Source organism: Streptopelia decaocto (assembly GCF_964273445.1).
Source record: "Streptopelia decaocto genome assembly, chromosome: 3".
Lineage (NCBI taxonomy): Eukaryota > Metazoa > Chordata > Aves > Columbiformes > Columbidae > Streptopelia > Streptopelia decaocto.
In genome coordinates, this window is record NC_138656.1 from 30,783,665 (window position 1) to 30,799,564 (window position 15,900).

General features: G+C 38.5%; 1 protein-coding gene across 3 annotated transcripts in view; it reads left to right on the forward strand.

Moving 5' to 3' along the window:
• Window positions 1–15,900, forward strand: part of RBKS (ribokinase) — a 79,138-nt gene that overhangs the window by 20,820 nt on the left and 42,418 nt on the right. For all 3 annotated transcript variants that reach the window (XM_082048310.1, XM_082048311.1, XM_082048309.1), the window contains 3 exons: window positions 2,198–2,261; window positions 5,032–5,094; window positions 11,662–11,826. In XM_082048310.1, coding sequence (XP_081904436.1) covers window positions 2,198–2,261; window positions 5,032–5,094; window positions 11,662–11,826 — 292 coding nt within the window. The remainder of the gene's footprint in view (window positions 1–2,197; window positions 2,262–5,031; window positions 5,095–11,661; window positions 11,827–15,900) is intronic.

Consider the following 15,900-nt stretch of genomic DNA (forward strand, 5'->3'; position numbering starts at 1 on the left):
GTCTGGCAAACTGGGAGTAGTCAGAGATACAAAAATATTCTAATATGAAAACAATGAATAACAGAGTGACCAAACTAAATGTTGTTAGGGTTTTTTTTCCATGTACCAGAGGGATGTTCTGTCTGGTTAGATTGTTTTGACCTAAATTCCTGTCCTCCTTTGGTAAAAGACTGGGACCATCCCTGTTATTGCTTTAAAAAAATCCCTTATAGATGTTGTAGGGAATGAAAGTGTGTTTTGAAACATGGTCGTGCAATAAAATATGTGAGGGGAAAGATCAACCATCCATGGCACCTTAAATTTTAGAATTCTGCATCACAGGGTTTGATTGTTGTGATCACTAACTAGCACTTGGGCCTCATCCGAGCTTTCTAAAGGACTGAGCTCGTAAACAGACACATTTCTAACTGCAGGCAATGGAGGCAGCTGCTTTGTGCTTCCCGTAACTCAAATACACCATTAGCTATGTAGTGCTGTTTTATGAGAAGATGGATCATTAGTTAGGCTTCCTCCTGTAACTTCTTCATTGTTTAGATGGTGACCAGGATCTTGATTTGTCTTCTAATCTGAAAAATGTTTGGGTTTTTTTGTCTTGCAAAACATACTTCCTGTAGCATTGGTCAGTCTTTGATACCGCTCAGATGCACAACATACTCTTGGAAGTGGGAGCACACACTATGCATGCTGAAGACTTAGGCTAAAAGTGATGAATTAAAAGCTATGTTTGCCTTATACATTTATTTTAAATGCTATTTTGGCAGTAAGCAAGGTATACCACTTTTGGTTTCCATATACCTTATCTCCTTTTTTCAGCTTGTGTAATCGTAGAATCATAGAAACAAAAAATGGTTTGGGTTGGAAGGGACCTTAAAGATCATCCAGTTCCAACCCCCCTGCCATGGGCAGGGACACCTTCCACTAGACCAGGTTGCTCAAAGCCCCATCCAGCCTGGCCTTGAACACTTTCAGGGATGGGGCATCCACAGCTTCTCTGGGCAGCCTGTTCCAGTGCATAGCCACCCTCACGGTGAAGAACTTCATCCTTATATCTAACCTAATTCTGCCCTCTTTCAGTGTAAAGCCATTACCCCTTGTCCTATCTGTACATGCCTTTGTAAAAAGTCCCTCTCCAGCTTCCTTGTGGGTGTCCTTTTGGTACTGGCAGGCTGCTATAAGGTCTGCCCAGAGCCTTCTCTTCTCCAGGCTGAACAACCCCAACTCTCTCAGCCTGTCTCCCTAGGAGAGGTGCTCCAGCCTTCCGATCATCATCATGGCCTCTTCTTGCCCCTCTCCATCAGGCCCATGTCCTTCTTATGTTGGGGGCCCTAGAGCTGGATGCAGAACTCCAGGTGGGGTCTCACCAGAGCAGAGGAGCAGAATCACCTTCTTCGACCTGCTGGTCACTGTCCTTTTGATGCGGCCGAGGGTACCACTGGCCTTTTGGGCTGCGAGCGCATATTGCCAGGTCATGTGAAGCTTCTCAGCTCTCATGTAACAAAAAGAAATGTTTATTAGTCTGAATAAACAGCAAGCAGAATTCTATTCAGCTGAAAGGATTAGTGGAGCTGAAATTACAAGTTCTTTAACTTACTGTTAGAAAAACAATAGCACATAGCTTGACTCCCTAACTCAACTTGATCTACTGTTGCTGGATAAAGCAAATAAAAAATGTTGTATTTGTAAACAGTACATTTACTACTGAGATTTATAGAAATCAGCAATGCCTTATTTATTGTCACTTTCTAGCCCATAACCACAGTTTGATGATTTTCCACCAGGGAAACTTGAGGTAGAAAATTCAAAATACAAACTGCAATTACAAAGGACACCAGATTTGCTCTAAATGCTTTCAGTTGGAAGCTGAATAATTCAATACACTTACAGATTTTACAGTCCCCAGAAAGCTTCAGTGTCAAGGGAACACAGTGGTTGTAAGAGAATGAAACTTGAATATAGCAAGATGGGTGTAGGGGGAAGTTTTGTAATAGAGGAAGAGAAAACTGCAGAACAGTATTCCTATTGTTTATTAATACTATTAATACATTTTGTTGTTATTTATTAGGTTTTTATTCATTTATTAATAATGCAAAGTGCTGCAAAACAGAAAGTGTTGTATTCAAATTTTGTTTTCTAAAGATGGTCTAGCTATCCTCTCACCTTTCTGTAGAGAAAATCTATCCTTTTATCTTTTGTATAGGTTGGGAAGGATTCCTTTGGCAATGATTATGTTGAAAATTTGAAGAAGAATGGTATTTCTACAGGTAACATTCTACTTTAAAGAAACCTTTTGTTTTCTTTTTTCTCATTTTATTGCCTTATTGGATATGTTTTACCATTCATAACTATGAATAATTGTTTTGACACAGCTGGCAGGAATGAATGAATAGGGGTGAGAATACGGGGATTTCTGAAATCAGCTGTACAACTAAAAATAAAATGTAATGTTATTACCTCTAAATCTCTGATGATTACATCAGTGCAAGTCACCTGAAGATAACTTTCTGTTATGCAATTGTTTAAGCTGGCATTAATGATAGTAATGCCTAGTGAGAAATTGAAAAATGCAGTCTGATTATTCATTCTCAACCTCATGTTGGGAGGGGAAGGATAGAGTGGAAATGCATTTGTCAGCTCAGTACATTTCACCTCTGTTTTGTGAAATGACACACGCAGTCATTTTAGAGACTAGAGCTGATGTTTGTTAACACACATACACACAAAAATCAATGTTAAAAGGCTTTTGGGAAAAGAGAAAATTCAAAATATTGGAGTATCTTTGCACCTTTGTAACCCTAATTCTCTCTCTTGTGTAAATGTATTATTGTGTGCTGCTTAATTACATGAGCACATTTTTGTCTACATGAATCTTGTCTCCTTCAGGGTGGACAAGGATGGACAGATGCAATCACTAAGTGGCAATTCAATATTCTATTTGTCTTTTATGTTTCATGTGCAGCCACAACCTTCATTTACTGCATTATTCAAATCCTGTTTTAAAGACAGAACTATCATAATTTTGTAAGCTTTTTTATTATGCCTATCAGTATAGCATCTGAATATTTCACAAGTGTATATACAGGTTTATTCATTGCATATCTTCCAACTTATGCAAGAAACCGGTCAAGGATACCATAAAACCAGTGTCTGTTATTGTACAGTTCTAAATCTCCCCAAAGCATGCCTACATCATGAATAAGGTCTTTGATCATGTAAATAAAACTGTTACAATGCATAGCACCTAATGAAAAGGTGTATTCCACAAGGAACCTTAAATCTCATCTTTTGTGATTTAAATGATTGATCTTGCAATCTTAACATAAATTTTTAAGTAGTCTTTCTAGCAGCAGAAGAGAAGTGCAGGAAAAAGAATTCTGAAATTCCATCATTTTGTACAACATTGATACCTAGACAGATCAGTTGATGGGTCCAAGGTACCAATTTCTGCTGATTGAGTGAAAAATATCTCGGAATGGTGTTAGATTGTCACCCCCTACATTGATCATCCCTGGAGCAAGACAGGATGTACTGCTGGTGAGGCTGGTCTGGGATCCCAGCTTGCATTCCGAGATTTGTAGGCAAGGGTGATTCAGTGTGCACAGACCTTTTTGCTTAGGACTGTCTTATTTCAGTCCCTGGCTTTTCATCTCAGCTTGGTCCTTGTCTAGCCTACCCCTGTTGTTAAGCATACTGGAAGAAAATCATTGCCTTAATGCCAGTGCTGCCAATTTTCATATCCTGGATCCTTGTCATATTGCTTCTTTGTTTATGTCACTCTTCTATTTCTTAACATACCACCTTACCCCTTTTCTTTCCAACTCTGATCTATTTAATAATTTTCTCCTTTCCTAGTCTTCCTGTCTTCCACAAGCTGTCAGCTACCAGTGCTGCTCACACCTTTTAGACCTTCACTGATGTGTTACTCCCTCTCCCACATTTGAACTGGACAGCTTGCTTCTCATGCTGCTTATTTTCTGCAGGAAGAGCATTGAGAACAGAGAACAAGACCAGTTCTCTGCTTTCAATTGCAGTGTGCAGACCTAGATCACGGTGGAAAGAAGCTACAATTGTAATTAAAGTTCTGTTCTGGCCATTGTAGCTGAGCTAGATAAGGGTATTGTGAGGGCAAGTACCTGCAATACTTTAGCAAAACTGAATGAGCATGATTTTATGTGGGTTTTTTTCAGCCTTGTTCAAATCTGAGCAGATTTTTAAATTGGCCACAAAAGGCACATCTTGAGAAAGAAGCTAACCTTTGCCCAGCACCAAGTCCATGTTCTGAAGTGTTAGAACAGTAGAGCTTCTTAAACGAAAGGTCTCCAGAATTTGTCTCAAAATAGTAAATTTTTCTCAAATACAGTCCCTGGGGAAAGTAACCCTCGACTTTTTTGACAGTTTCCTACTACAGTTCTACGAAAAAATAAAATCTCATCTGCTACGGAAAATTTCAGACCACTGGTTAATATTTGACAAATTTTCTGATAGACGAAAACAGGTTCTTATAGCAGTAAATATGGGATGATCTTCACAATAGACAGAGCTGCCAGCCTCACTTCTAGTTAATTTATCTGAATAATAATCCAAACAGGAAATATATAACCTCACCACAGCGTTTCACAGCACATGTTAATATTGCTACTGAAATGCAAATCTACAGAGAATTAAATGCTGTGTTGTTTTAATATTTTCCTTTTCTCCAGCCTTGACTCTATTGTTTTATTGGATAAAAGAAATACTTCCATGTAGGAGTAGAGTGCCTGGGAAGGCTGTATAAATAACATGCTCTCCCTAAAGAAGAGATGTAGCCAAATTAAAGAATGTTGGACTCGCATTTCTGTTTTGTGGGTGTAAATTAACACTTTTTGTTGTCGTTGGCTTCTCTGGCATTGTTGCACATGAAAGAGTAATTAGCATGTTTAAATTGCTGGAGGTTATGGGTTCATTTTAGATTTAATTCAATTAAACTGCATCACATGCTATTGGTTGAAAGTAATCTATTGAACTTGTGCATGCTGTAACTTTTCCCTTTCTTAGCATTTGTAGGTCAGACTACAGATGCTGCTACTGGAACGGCTTCAATAATTGTCAACAGTGAAGGTATATATTTCTAGTCTGAATTGTCCTCTTTGTTCTGCCTCTACAGCCAGAAAATAAACCTTTGCCTTGTCACTGTTAATTGTGGAGTTGTTTTTTTTCTACATCTTTCATTTTTTTTTCATGATCTTATTCACACTTTGTTGCACTTCCTTTTATTACAGACAATGTTGCAGGATGAGGTGCCTAAAAGCAGCAGAATTAGGTGCTTAGATTAGCAGTGTGTTAGCCATAGTTCCATCAGTATCTAGTTTCACTTTGGCCAGAACACACAGTGTAGCAGGAGGTTAAAGCTCTCCTTTTCCACCACATCTTACCTAGCACTTGTACTATGAGGAAAGTTTTGCCTCCTTGGCACACCAAGTCATTATGCCCTGAATCAGGAAAATGAATTGTCCTTAGTATAAGTAGAACTATTTACACTAGTCTTGTAATGTTACCACAATTCTTGATCTCAGGTTGCATCTGCAGTGATGAATCCACAGTGAAATGGCATATTGGGGTTTTTTCTGTGTTAATTTTCCTTAGCCTGTGCCTTTGCTCTCATATTGCAGGGGAAGAAGGTTTGGCTTGTTTTCATATTCTTCAAGATGGCTAAATTATCCTCTGAAAACTTTCTTTTTATCTTTTTTTCTCAAGCAAGTTTTTCAGTTGAGAACTCTTAGGAGAAGTACATATGTCTGGATCAAAATTTAGAGCTCAGAACCAATAACGTTTATGCAAACATAACAGCTTACATGTGACTGAATTAGTTCACTTTTGGTGCAGCTAAGAGCCTTCATATGAACAGTTACCACAGTTTAGCTGACGCATCGACTTAACAAGCTCCTGTGTAACCTGATGGTTGTACATTGGGTTACAGCTCAAAATGGGAAAGGAAACATGACCAGTCACTCCAGGAGCAAACTTGGGAAGGAAGTGTGACTAAAGGCAAGTCTACACAGGAACATTCAGGAAAATTAGTTGGGGATGTGAGTTTAATTTTCTCTAAGTAAGATTAACCAAAACCTTGCATGACAGTTCTAATTCAGAAATAAGGTAGCTCTAATACATGGGATAAACTGGATACCTGTCTCTTATTTCCACCTCCTTCTCTTCATTTGGGTCAGCAGGTAAATTACCACAGCAACTCTTAAGAACTTCTTTCTTGTGCCACATACAGTCACTACTCTGGCCATTGTAAATCAATCCAGCAGCACTCCCAGGCCTCACTGTTTCGTACACGTAACCGTGTTTTGCACTAGGTTTGCTATGCAGAATACTTGAATAAGAAGGAGTCTTAATACCTTCTGATTCATATGCATGGCCAACTAAAATAAACATTGTTTAAACTTGAATGTACAGAGGATGACCTGTTAAAGTTATAACACTATTAATTTTTATGAAAGGAACAAACCCAAACCTTTATTAGCACCAGGAAAGGGAAACTGATTGTTCAGTGCCGTGAGGTTCACAGTGCTAGTATCAGTGTGAAGGGTCTCTGAAAGTCTTGTGATTCACTTAGTGAGATTAATAACGCATAATGTCAGGCAGCTTATATTTTTCAGAAACTACAAAATTCTAAATTAAGTTACCACTGGCCTCAGATTTCATTTAAAATCTAGTAGAAGAGAAAACCTGGTCAGAACTATGCTATAAAGCAAACAGATGCACAGAATTGGTAATGGTTCTGGTTGTTACTTCTCTCTAAAACCATCTGGCGCCTGAATTGAGTAAATTGCAATAAAATAGCAGTACTTATGTGTTTTGCTGTTGCAAGAGACACTGGTGGTTTTTTTTGCTGTAGAAAGCTGGCTGATTTGACCTAAACGGGTTTTACAGCACTTTTGAAAGGGCTTGTCTACACACGCTTGTTTTACCACAGCAGTTGTGCTGGCATAGCTGAACACCACAGCGTTCAATGCACTAAGGTAAAGCAGTTTCTGCTAGTTCAAATTGTACCTGAAAGGAAAGCATTTGAAGTTGGGGGTGGTGATGGTGTTTTGTGTTAAGACAAAGAGGGACAAATAAAAAACATAGGTATCGTCTCTTTAAATCACCAAATTTTAATTGCTGTATTTTCACACAGCTAATCTATACTTCATTTTACCAATTCTTTACAAGATCTGATACTTGGGAAAAACACCAACATAAATCATCTGAGTAAAATCACAGGCAGAAGCAGGAGAGATACTCAAGTAGAGGAAGCAGACTATGATGGATGGGTGAAGGCAAAGGAAAAGAGAGCTGTAGAGAGCTGAGACAGTTGAAGCTCTGAAATAGACTTTCCCTGATGTTACCTGTTTGTCTGGCTGGTGCTGCTGAATTTCTTGGGGGATTTTTACTGGCTACTGAATTGCACAGCTATAATTCGTCCATTATTGTAATTGATAAAGTACTGAAAATTTGAAAGTTTGCAAGCACATTTGATATTCTCAAAGTTGCATTATATTGTGGGACAGTACAGTACCATTTCAATAAAAGACAGAGAGGTTAAGCCCCTGGTTTAGCGCAGAATGATGGAGAGATGTTTAACAAGTTTATAGCGCTGCACTGGGAAAGTGCAGCCAGGAGATGCTACAAAGGTTCCCTCTGGGCTGGTCCCAGAAATCTGTGCATGACCTCATGTTCCTTTCAGTTGTTCTCTTTTATGTGACTGCCTCTGCAGATGGGTTTTGACTAAACACAACGTTAAGTTTACCAGGACCTTGTACACTTCAAATCTGTACTTTCACACTTAAGGAGAAAAGCTGGTACATCCACCTGCTTTTATTAACACATTTTCTTTGAGGTGCATTGCACCACTTTGAACCCCAGCTTTTCCTTCCCCTTTCAGCCTGCCTTCTTTCCACAAACTCTGTCACTTAGCACACCTTCTGCGATCAGTGTGCTATGCAATGGGAAGAATTAGGGAGGAAAAAAGAACTCCTTATGGATAATTTTTTACGTTATTACCTGTGCAGCTTATTGCAGCTGTGTCCATAGCTGATACTGACTGTTGATGATGCCATTAAGCTGCCTGACTGGACCAGTGGCTTGAACCAGTCTGACAGCTTCCATGTTCATAGCAAAAATTCAGTGCAGGGACAACAGAGGCTGGCAGGTCATGATTAAAGTGCTCTTGATTATTGCAAGTTTGGACTTAAAGTTCACGTACACAGAACACTGCAAGATAACCCTCACTTGAGACAGGCGTTGTGCTGACTTTACGATAACGTTATTAATCATTCATGAACAGTGAATAGGCATTACTTTGTGAGAGCACCTTCAATACCAAAGCACTACCAGTATAAAAACATTCAAAATATATATTTATATAAGGCTAAATAAACAAAGGAAACTTAGAATACATATCTCAGCTTGTTTGGATTATACTTTCCAAAGATAAAATCTTTGTTTTGAACCTTCAGGTTTATGAAGAAACGTCGCCTGAATTTTTATAGAATTTCTATGTATTGACATTCATCGTGAACTTGAATGTTTTGTGTACAAGACTATTCAATGATTCTACCAAGTAATTGCATAGAAATTATGATACCATGACACACCCAAAACTTGCCCTCATATTCATGAACTGTGTGATTTGGCAGCAGATGCTTTTCTTGCAGCATTGTTTTCTGGTCACAAATATCATCTTTTTTTCCCTGTGAATTATTATGCAGAAGCTCTGCAGCTGTTGTTATAATTGTGTTGTTTGAGATTTTGGTGAGTTCTAAGCACTACTGATGGCTTTTAGGCTCATCATCCCATTTTAAAAAGTGAGAGTTATTGCACTGTGGTGTTCACTAGTTTGCCTTTGATTTTTCCATTGGCACTTTTCATCTGGTGGCAACTATAAATGACACTTAGAAAAAATTTAGCTTGAGTTACCCATCTTTCTAAGAAGTGACAGTAGCAGGTTTAGATGCCCAGCTGAGGACAGTATTTACATATGCAGCATTCACACTGTTTTAAGTATTGTTCAGACCCAATCCCTATCTGATGTAAGCCTGCACTATTATATCAACTTCATTTAGCTGTTGTAGCTTATAGCAACTGTGAATGTGGCCCTTGGTATTTTAGCTTATGTCTGCAAAACTTGAAATTATATTGATGCTCCCATCAAAACTGAGAATTCTTATTCTAAGTAAAGATATGTTAGAGCTACCTGTAATGCACTAAGTGTATTTTTCTTATTCTTAGCATGGGTAACATTTTACCTCACTTGAGCTGTTTCAAAATTAGATGTACGACTTAAGGCTTCACCTAGAGTTAACAGAGATACACAGACATTTCCAGACAACAGTTTATCTCCTCCTCAAACAGATATCTAAGATATATAGGATTTTAAAAACACTGAAACTCTTTGTCTCTCATCCTTGTTGAAGGAACCTAGAAAACTAATTTTTAGAAATTATTTTTCTTAGCATTTTCTAGAATGTAGATTTTTTTGAAAACTTTAAAAATTAGTTAATGTTGGACAAGATGAATCCCACCCCTCTTTGCCATCTGTCTTTAACTCTGTTGTCCCTGGTGCTAATTTCCCATCTGATTTCCCTGGCAAGAAATAATTGCTTTCAACAAAATGGTTGCTGGGAATACAAAATTCTGGTATTCATTCTGAGTGTGTGGGTCCAGATTCTGCTTTCATGCATGCTGGTGCAAGTTTGTGGTGGCTGCTGTCATTCACAGTTGATGTGGTATATGTAGCTAAGAACAGTACGTGGCTTTTCTCGAAAGCTCAGGTTAAGCCCGCCCGGACTGATACACCACAGTAGGTGCTGCATTTCCCTGGCAGGTTTGAAAGCAGACATGAAGTCTCTGACCTGTTGTAGTTACAAAGAAAAGCTTCTGACTGTGATCCAGTGCAGCATGGTCTACCTTGAATTTGCACATATGGGTTTAAGCAAACAGGCTCCCTTATCGCCTTGGGCCATTAGCTCTAAAGCCTAATAATAATATACATGTCAGTACAGCTAAATAGTTCAGCAAGATAATGCAGCAAGATGTGGCTAGAGTCTGAGAGTCTAGGTAGCACAGAGTCCAGGCAGGAATTAAATATATTCTTGTTCCACTGATTCCCTGCATTTTACTGTTTGCACTGCTGCGCCCTATAAGCTTTCAAAATATATACTTGGCAAAATAGGTGCAATTTGACTTTGAATGTTTCCTCAACAGGATTCAGATGTCTTTGATAGCACTTCCTTGTTGCAGAAAGTTTTTTCTTTTTTCTTTTTTTTCTTTTTTATTTTTATTATCTGAGGTGCCCATCGTTGTCTGTTGAAAAGCAGGGCGTTGGCTTTAAGTGCTGAGGTTTTGCTTTTCATATGCAGCTGTTCTGTACCAAACCATTGACAGCAGAATTGCTTTGGAAAGCTTGGGCCCCTCCCTCTGAGATCATTATATTATACTTTCCATTGTCCTGCTTTCTTTTCAGAACATATTTAGGGAGACAAGCTTTGCACGTTTCTTATTCAAAGGACTTTGAAGTTGCATTCAACAAAAATAATGTATTTAAAAACATAAATATTTATTTCCAGAGTAATTCAGTTCATTACAGAATTGGTAGTCTTTAATGACTGGCAGTCCTTAAAGGAATCTTCAGCAGGGGCAGGCTGAGCCCGTAAATCAAGGAGCAACAGTCTTATTGAATTTAATACCTGAGTGATTAATAATAAATTTTAATTTGAAGGCACCCATGCCTGAAGGTCTCTAGGTGTTGTAACAGAGATTGAAAGAAAGAAAGAAACTGCAATAAAAGAAGGCTACTTGCATGTCTGAAGAAAAACAATATTTGGAACCTACATAAATGAACCTCCTCACCTAACTGTAAAACAAACTACAAGAATGAAAAGGATCGAGTGTTGAGATGCTGCGGTGCTTTCACACTTACAGCTTTGCTTAGACTCTTCTACTGGCCAGCTTTAAGAGCAGAAGAATCTGTCACTCTCTTTCTTTACTCAACTCAGTTCTGACGAAGCTTTTCTTAAACACAGGCGTTACCTTTCTAGGTTCTGGTGGCAAGCTGGTTCTGGTTTTCGTGATGGTTATGGGCCCTAACTTGAAGTGTCACAGGCAAATGGAGCAAGTCAGTTTTTCTGAAACCTACAGAACATGCATAGTTTTCATAGCTTTGTGAAATATTCTCTGTTTCCAGCTGATGGGAAAATTAAAATTTTTATAGCATTTTTGGCATATGAACTCAGTAATCACATTGATGCTTTTCAAGTGCTACTGGAATATTTTAGGAAACTGCAAATATCAGCCTTAGTGTATGTCGCCCACCTCCCCTGTGACTAGTACAGTGCTTCTTTAGAGTTCAGAGAAAACACCAAAATAAGACTGGGGAAAGCCCATACGTAACTTTTCCCGAATAAATATGTACTGCATTCACTGTGCAGTGTAGTATCCATTAGCCCATTGACCTTTTTTGATTATCTTATGAAACCCTTGGATATTTGAAAATGCCAGTAATGCATACATTTTTACTGGGGTGTTTTTGGAATGGAAATTGCAATCTTCATCTGAAATGTATTGTAGAAAAGCAAGGAGCTGGTTTACATTCTTTATTGCAAAAGTTAATGTAAAAAAACGCAATCTCTTCTCTTTCAGGACAGAATGTTATTGTTATAGTCCCAGGAGCCAACCTGCTTTTAAATTCTGAAGACCTGAAGAGGGCTTCTGATGTCATCTGTAACGCCAAAGTGGTTGTTTGCCAGCTAGAAATAACCCCTGCTGTTTCTCTTGAAGCTCTGAAAATGGCACATGCCAGTGGAGGTAATTTAACATAAGCCATTCTGTCTCCCTCATTTGTGTTGCATGAAAAATATTCTTAATCTTTCTTTCTAAATAAAGATCCTGCAGTCTATTCTCGTTTCTGTCATACTAGTTTTCTTTAGAAATGAAACAATAGCCAACAAATTCATGCTACGCTAATGAAAACTGCATTCAGTTTTAAAATTTTTGCAGCATTTACCTTCAATGGCAAATCAACCCATACCCTTATAATGTCCCTGTATATGTCTGGTGCTGCCTTTCCTCCTATGTGATTAAATACAGTATAATGTTGTTAGGTCAGTAACCGCGGGCCTGACTCTGGTATTATTCCAGAGCAGAACAGGCATAATGAATGCAAGTCAGTAAAGTTCCACACTCAATAAAGTGTGAAATGACATTATTCTCCCAGCTTAGCAGTAGGTATGGCTGTGGTTTTCTATATAGAAGTTAGCATCCTTAAAGTAAAAAAAAAATGCTTTTTATTCTTAACCAAAATTCTTAGAGTGTGACACGGCGCGTTGCCTTTGAACAGACAGAGTCATGCTCTGTGAAATTATTAGTAAATTGTTACTGTGCTGTACTCTTAAATGTAGGTCATTGATCCTTCAGTGTAGCATACAGGTGAAAGCTGACATTTTGATTGAACAGGATGGGGTTTTGCTACTGATATGGTGGTTTTGTTTAAGTTTTAAGTGCCTGTAATGCTTTCAGTTACTCGAGCACAATTACCTCTGTATTTAAACGCTAAGTAAATAATTATGCAATGAAGGCATCTATATGAGATTAAAAATATGTTCTTGTCTATCCAGAAGACAAGACTGGGGGTGTACAGCTCATAGTATGGTCAATCATGCAGCAGGTGAGGGATGGAATTAGGATCAGAACTGACTGGTTCCTTGCAGCTGGGCCCAGGCTTGCTCCAGTAGATCAAAGCACGTTGGGATTGTTGAGTCCTCAGTCCTTCTGCACAGAGATCTGTTGTGCATCTGTTGTGATCACTAGTGTTCATGCACTGGTGAAGATGTCAGGTGTAACAGAACTTTATGCATCATGTTGATGTATTTTATGCTGATTTAAGCAGCTATGGTAGATAGGAGGCTGGGAGAGGGTGGCTCTGAAACTGTGATGGTAATAGTCATAAACTCTATAAACAGAACTGTGCATGAGGAAAAATTATTTTGACTTCTGTTTGAAATGTCAAAACTGGGTTCATGCAAATTAAATAAAAATTTCAAACCTTAGAAAACTGAGCAGCACCTGGATGCCTGAAATACTTAGGGAGTAAATGGGGAAAAGAGCTTACTCTGTTTTTTTCATTGTGTTTTATAAAAATGGATAAAAGCATTCTTAATGTAGTGGTTAATGGAATACAGTTGAGTCACGAGTCAATAGCCATAACTTATTTTGTCTACTTCTAACTCTATGCATAGTTTTGGTAAAGTTGCTTCACACTTTTGTCACCCTCATACAGCAAGATGCCAGCCTGTGACAGAAGATAAGTTTTTTTTAAAGGCAATTAAAAAAATCCAACCCTGGTATATGGAACAGACATGGAAGCATTTAGCAACTTTAGACAGATAGATATATGTATATTTGGGGGGCAGGGAGAGCAGCTACAGTTCTGCACTGTCAGTCTGTTGTTGTGCATCTCTCACATCAGGAAAGCTTTGGTTGCTTCTACTTTAAAGCAATAGGCTACACATGTTCACATGTCATGTACAGTCAAATGTAAGTAAACAGCTGCATTTGTAGGATTGTAAAAATCTATCCTTAGCCAACTGTAAATTGTTAATGCAATTTCCCTTCTTTTAGCTTGCAATACCCTCATGTATAATGCAGTACTGCATGTTAGGATGTGCACTAGACTATTTTAGTTTAAAACAGATGCATACCCAGATGCCTCAAACCTTTGTTTCAAGGGGGTTTTGCTTGTTTTTTGTTATTTTTTTTTCATTCTTACTGAAAGAAATAAACAAAAAGATGGAGAAAGAATGTGGACACACAGGCGAAAACGCTTTGTTTCTGTTCAGTGAATGTCACCTGGATCTGTACACTAGAGAGGGACATCTTGTTCTGACATCCTCTCATTGTGGCACTGATCATTAAAGATCTTGTGACAGTCTTGGGGAGAAGAAAGGGAAGAGAGAGGGAGGTAAGGTTGTGAATAACTGTATGAAGCGGGTATAAATTGTAGTGGAAATCTGAATGGAAAATTCTAGGTTTTTAATGGCCACGTTGTGAAGCTGCTGCTGCTTCCAAGAGGGAGAGCACTTAACTGATGGGCAAAATGCTATTGTATATCAAAGTCCATAAAGCAGTTTTTGGGCTTCTGTAATTACAGATTCTATAAAAGACAGCTAATAATGTCCAGCCTATCAATATTGCAGTGAAGAATGAATATGTATCATAACCAGGGCTGGAAGCAGCCTCAGTTATCAAGGTTGCCTGTCACTTGAAACTAAAGGGTCTGTTTTTTGGGTGTTTCAACTTTCCAATCTCGGGCTCCAATTTTTCATAAGAGCTGTTTGTCTGTGGTTAAATTATAATATTTGTAAAAATTTGCCAAAGCGGAGTGGCTGCAGAAACGAGGCAACAGAAAAATGCCTCCCACCTTGCCCCATTTTAAACTATGAATACTGTCTACCTTAAAATGTACGTAAGACTCGATAGCAAGAGCACTTTCTTTTAAAGCTAAGCCTTTACAACAGTATGGAAATCTGCCTGATTTTTACAGCATTACCTGCCTTTGGAAAATAACTACCTTTCCCATAGAGTTGAGAAATGCTTAGAGCTTCACAGCTAGCTTCCCTTGAGAGTCTGTCCACATGGAGAGTTGTCGATTTGGGCAGCATGACTTTCAGTGTAATTCCTGAATCTGGTTTTAGGCAGTTTCTTTTAAACTGCTAAAGACCTCTTGTAGGCCCAGGAGGTGCTGGGCAGGAGCTTGCTTGATTTGAATACAGAAGAGACAAAGCTGGACAGGAATGGTGGGGAGGGAAGAGTAGGTTTCAGACAACGAAAGTGTAGGAGGGATTTGCTGGAATTTGGGGGTGGTAGAGGAAGAAGGAAGAGGGAAACTGAAAGGGGAACAAAATTGGAACAGAGAATAGGATTTATTGAATAGAGATTGGAATATGGAGGTAGAGTTAGGGAATAGGTTGTCGGTACTGGAAATGGGACAAAGAAAGCATTGGAGATGGGGTGCAAAGAGATATGATGTGATGAAAGTTGAGTGAAAAAGGTTACTATTGTATAGTGCCTATAGCTGGCATAAAGAATGGACAGCAGGTGAGGAGAATGGATCTTTGCAAAGGGGGAGAAAGAGTTAGGACAGAAAATAACTTGGTGTTCTTCAGGGATACCAAACAGGTTGCCCTGTTCACAAGCCATGCTCTTCTTCACAGCCTAAAAGAGCATCTTAGGGTCCCTGTATCTCCCCGCTGCTCAACAGATATTAAACATGGCAGCAAACTAATAGCAACATGTTACACCCTGTTCACAATGAGTCTGTATTACTTAAAACTCAAGTTGGAACACTTCCAGTGCTGCTGCTGACCCATGTATATGTCAGTATGATACCATGTGACAGAGTTTTTTTTCCCAATAGGCACTGTTTGTTTTACCTAGGAAAGTGTACCTTAAAGATTTGTGCTTAAAAAGAAGTTTTTTAGGGTTGCAATTCAGAAAATAGGAAATGCAAGAGTTAAGTTTGCCTGTGAAACCTTAATTTGTCTCCTTTCTGCATATGTATTATGCTGTAGTCTTTAATTATGTGATCACATGCTGTTTTTTCAGTGGTATGCGATCATATAATTAAAGAGTTTATTATAATACATACCGTATTGTAATAATATAAGGGAGCCAAAGTAAGGTTTCATTGGAAATCCTAATCCTTGCATTTCATGACCTCTGAGTAAATACCTTTGTCGCTTTAATACTCTTTTTAATGAGGCAGGTAGAGAGGCATCATAAAGTTCTATAGTCAAAGGCTCAAACTTTCTGAGTGTTAATCAAAAAGGTCATCTTCCAACTTCTCGGTACTCAGATTTCAGAACTCTCTGTGCATCTTTCTCT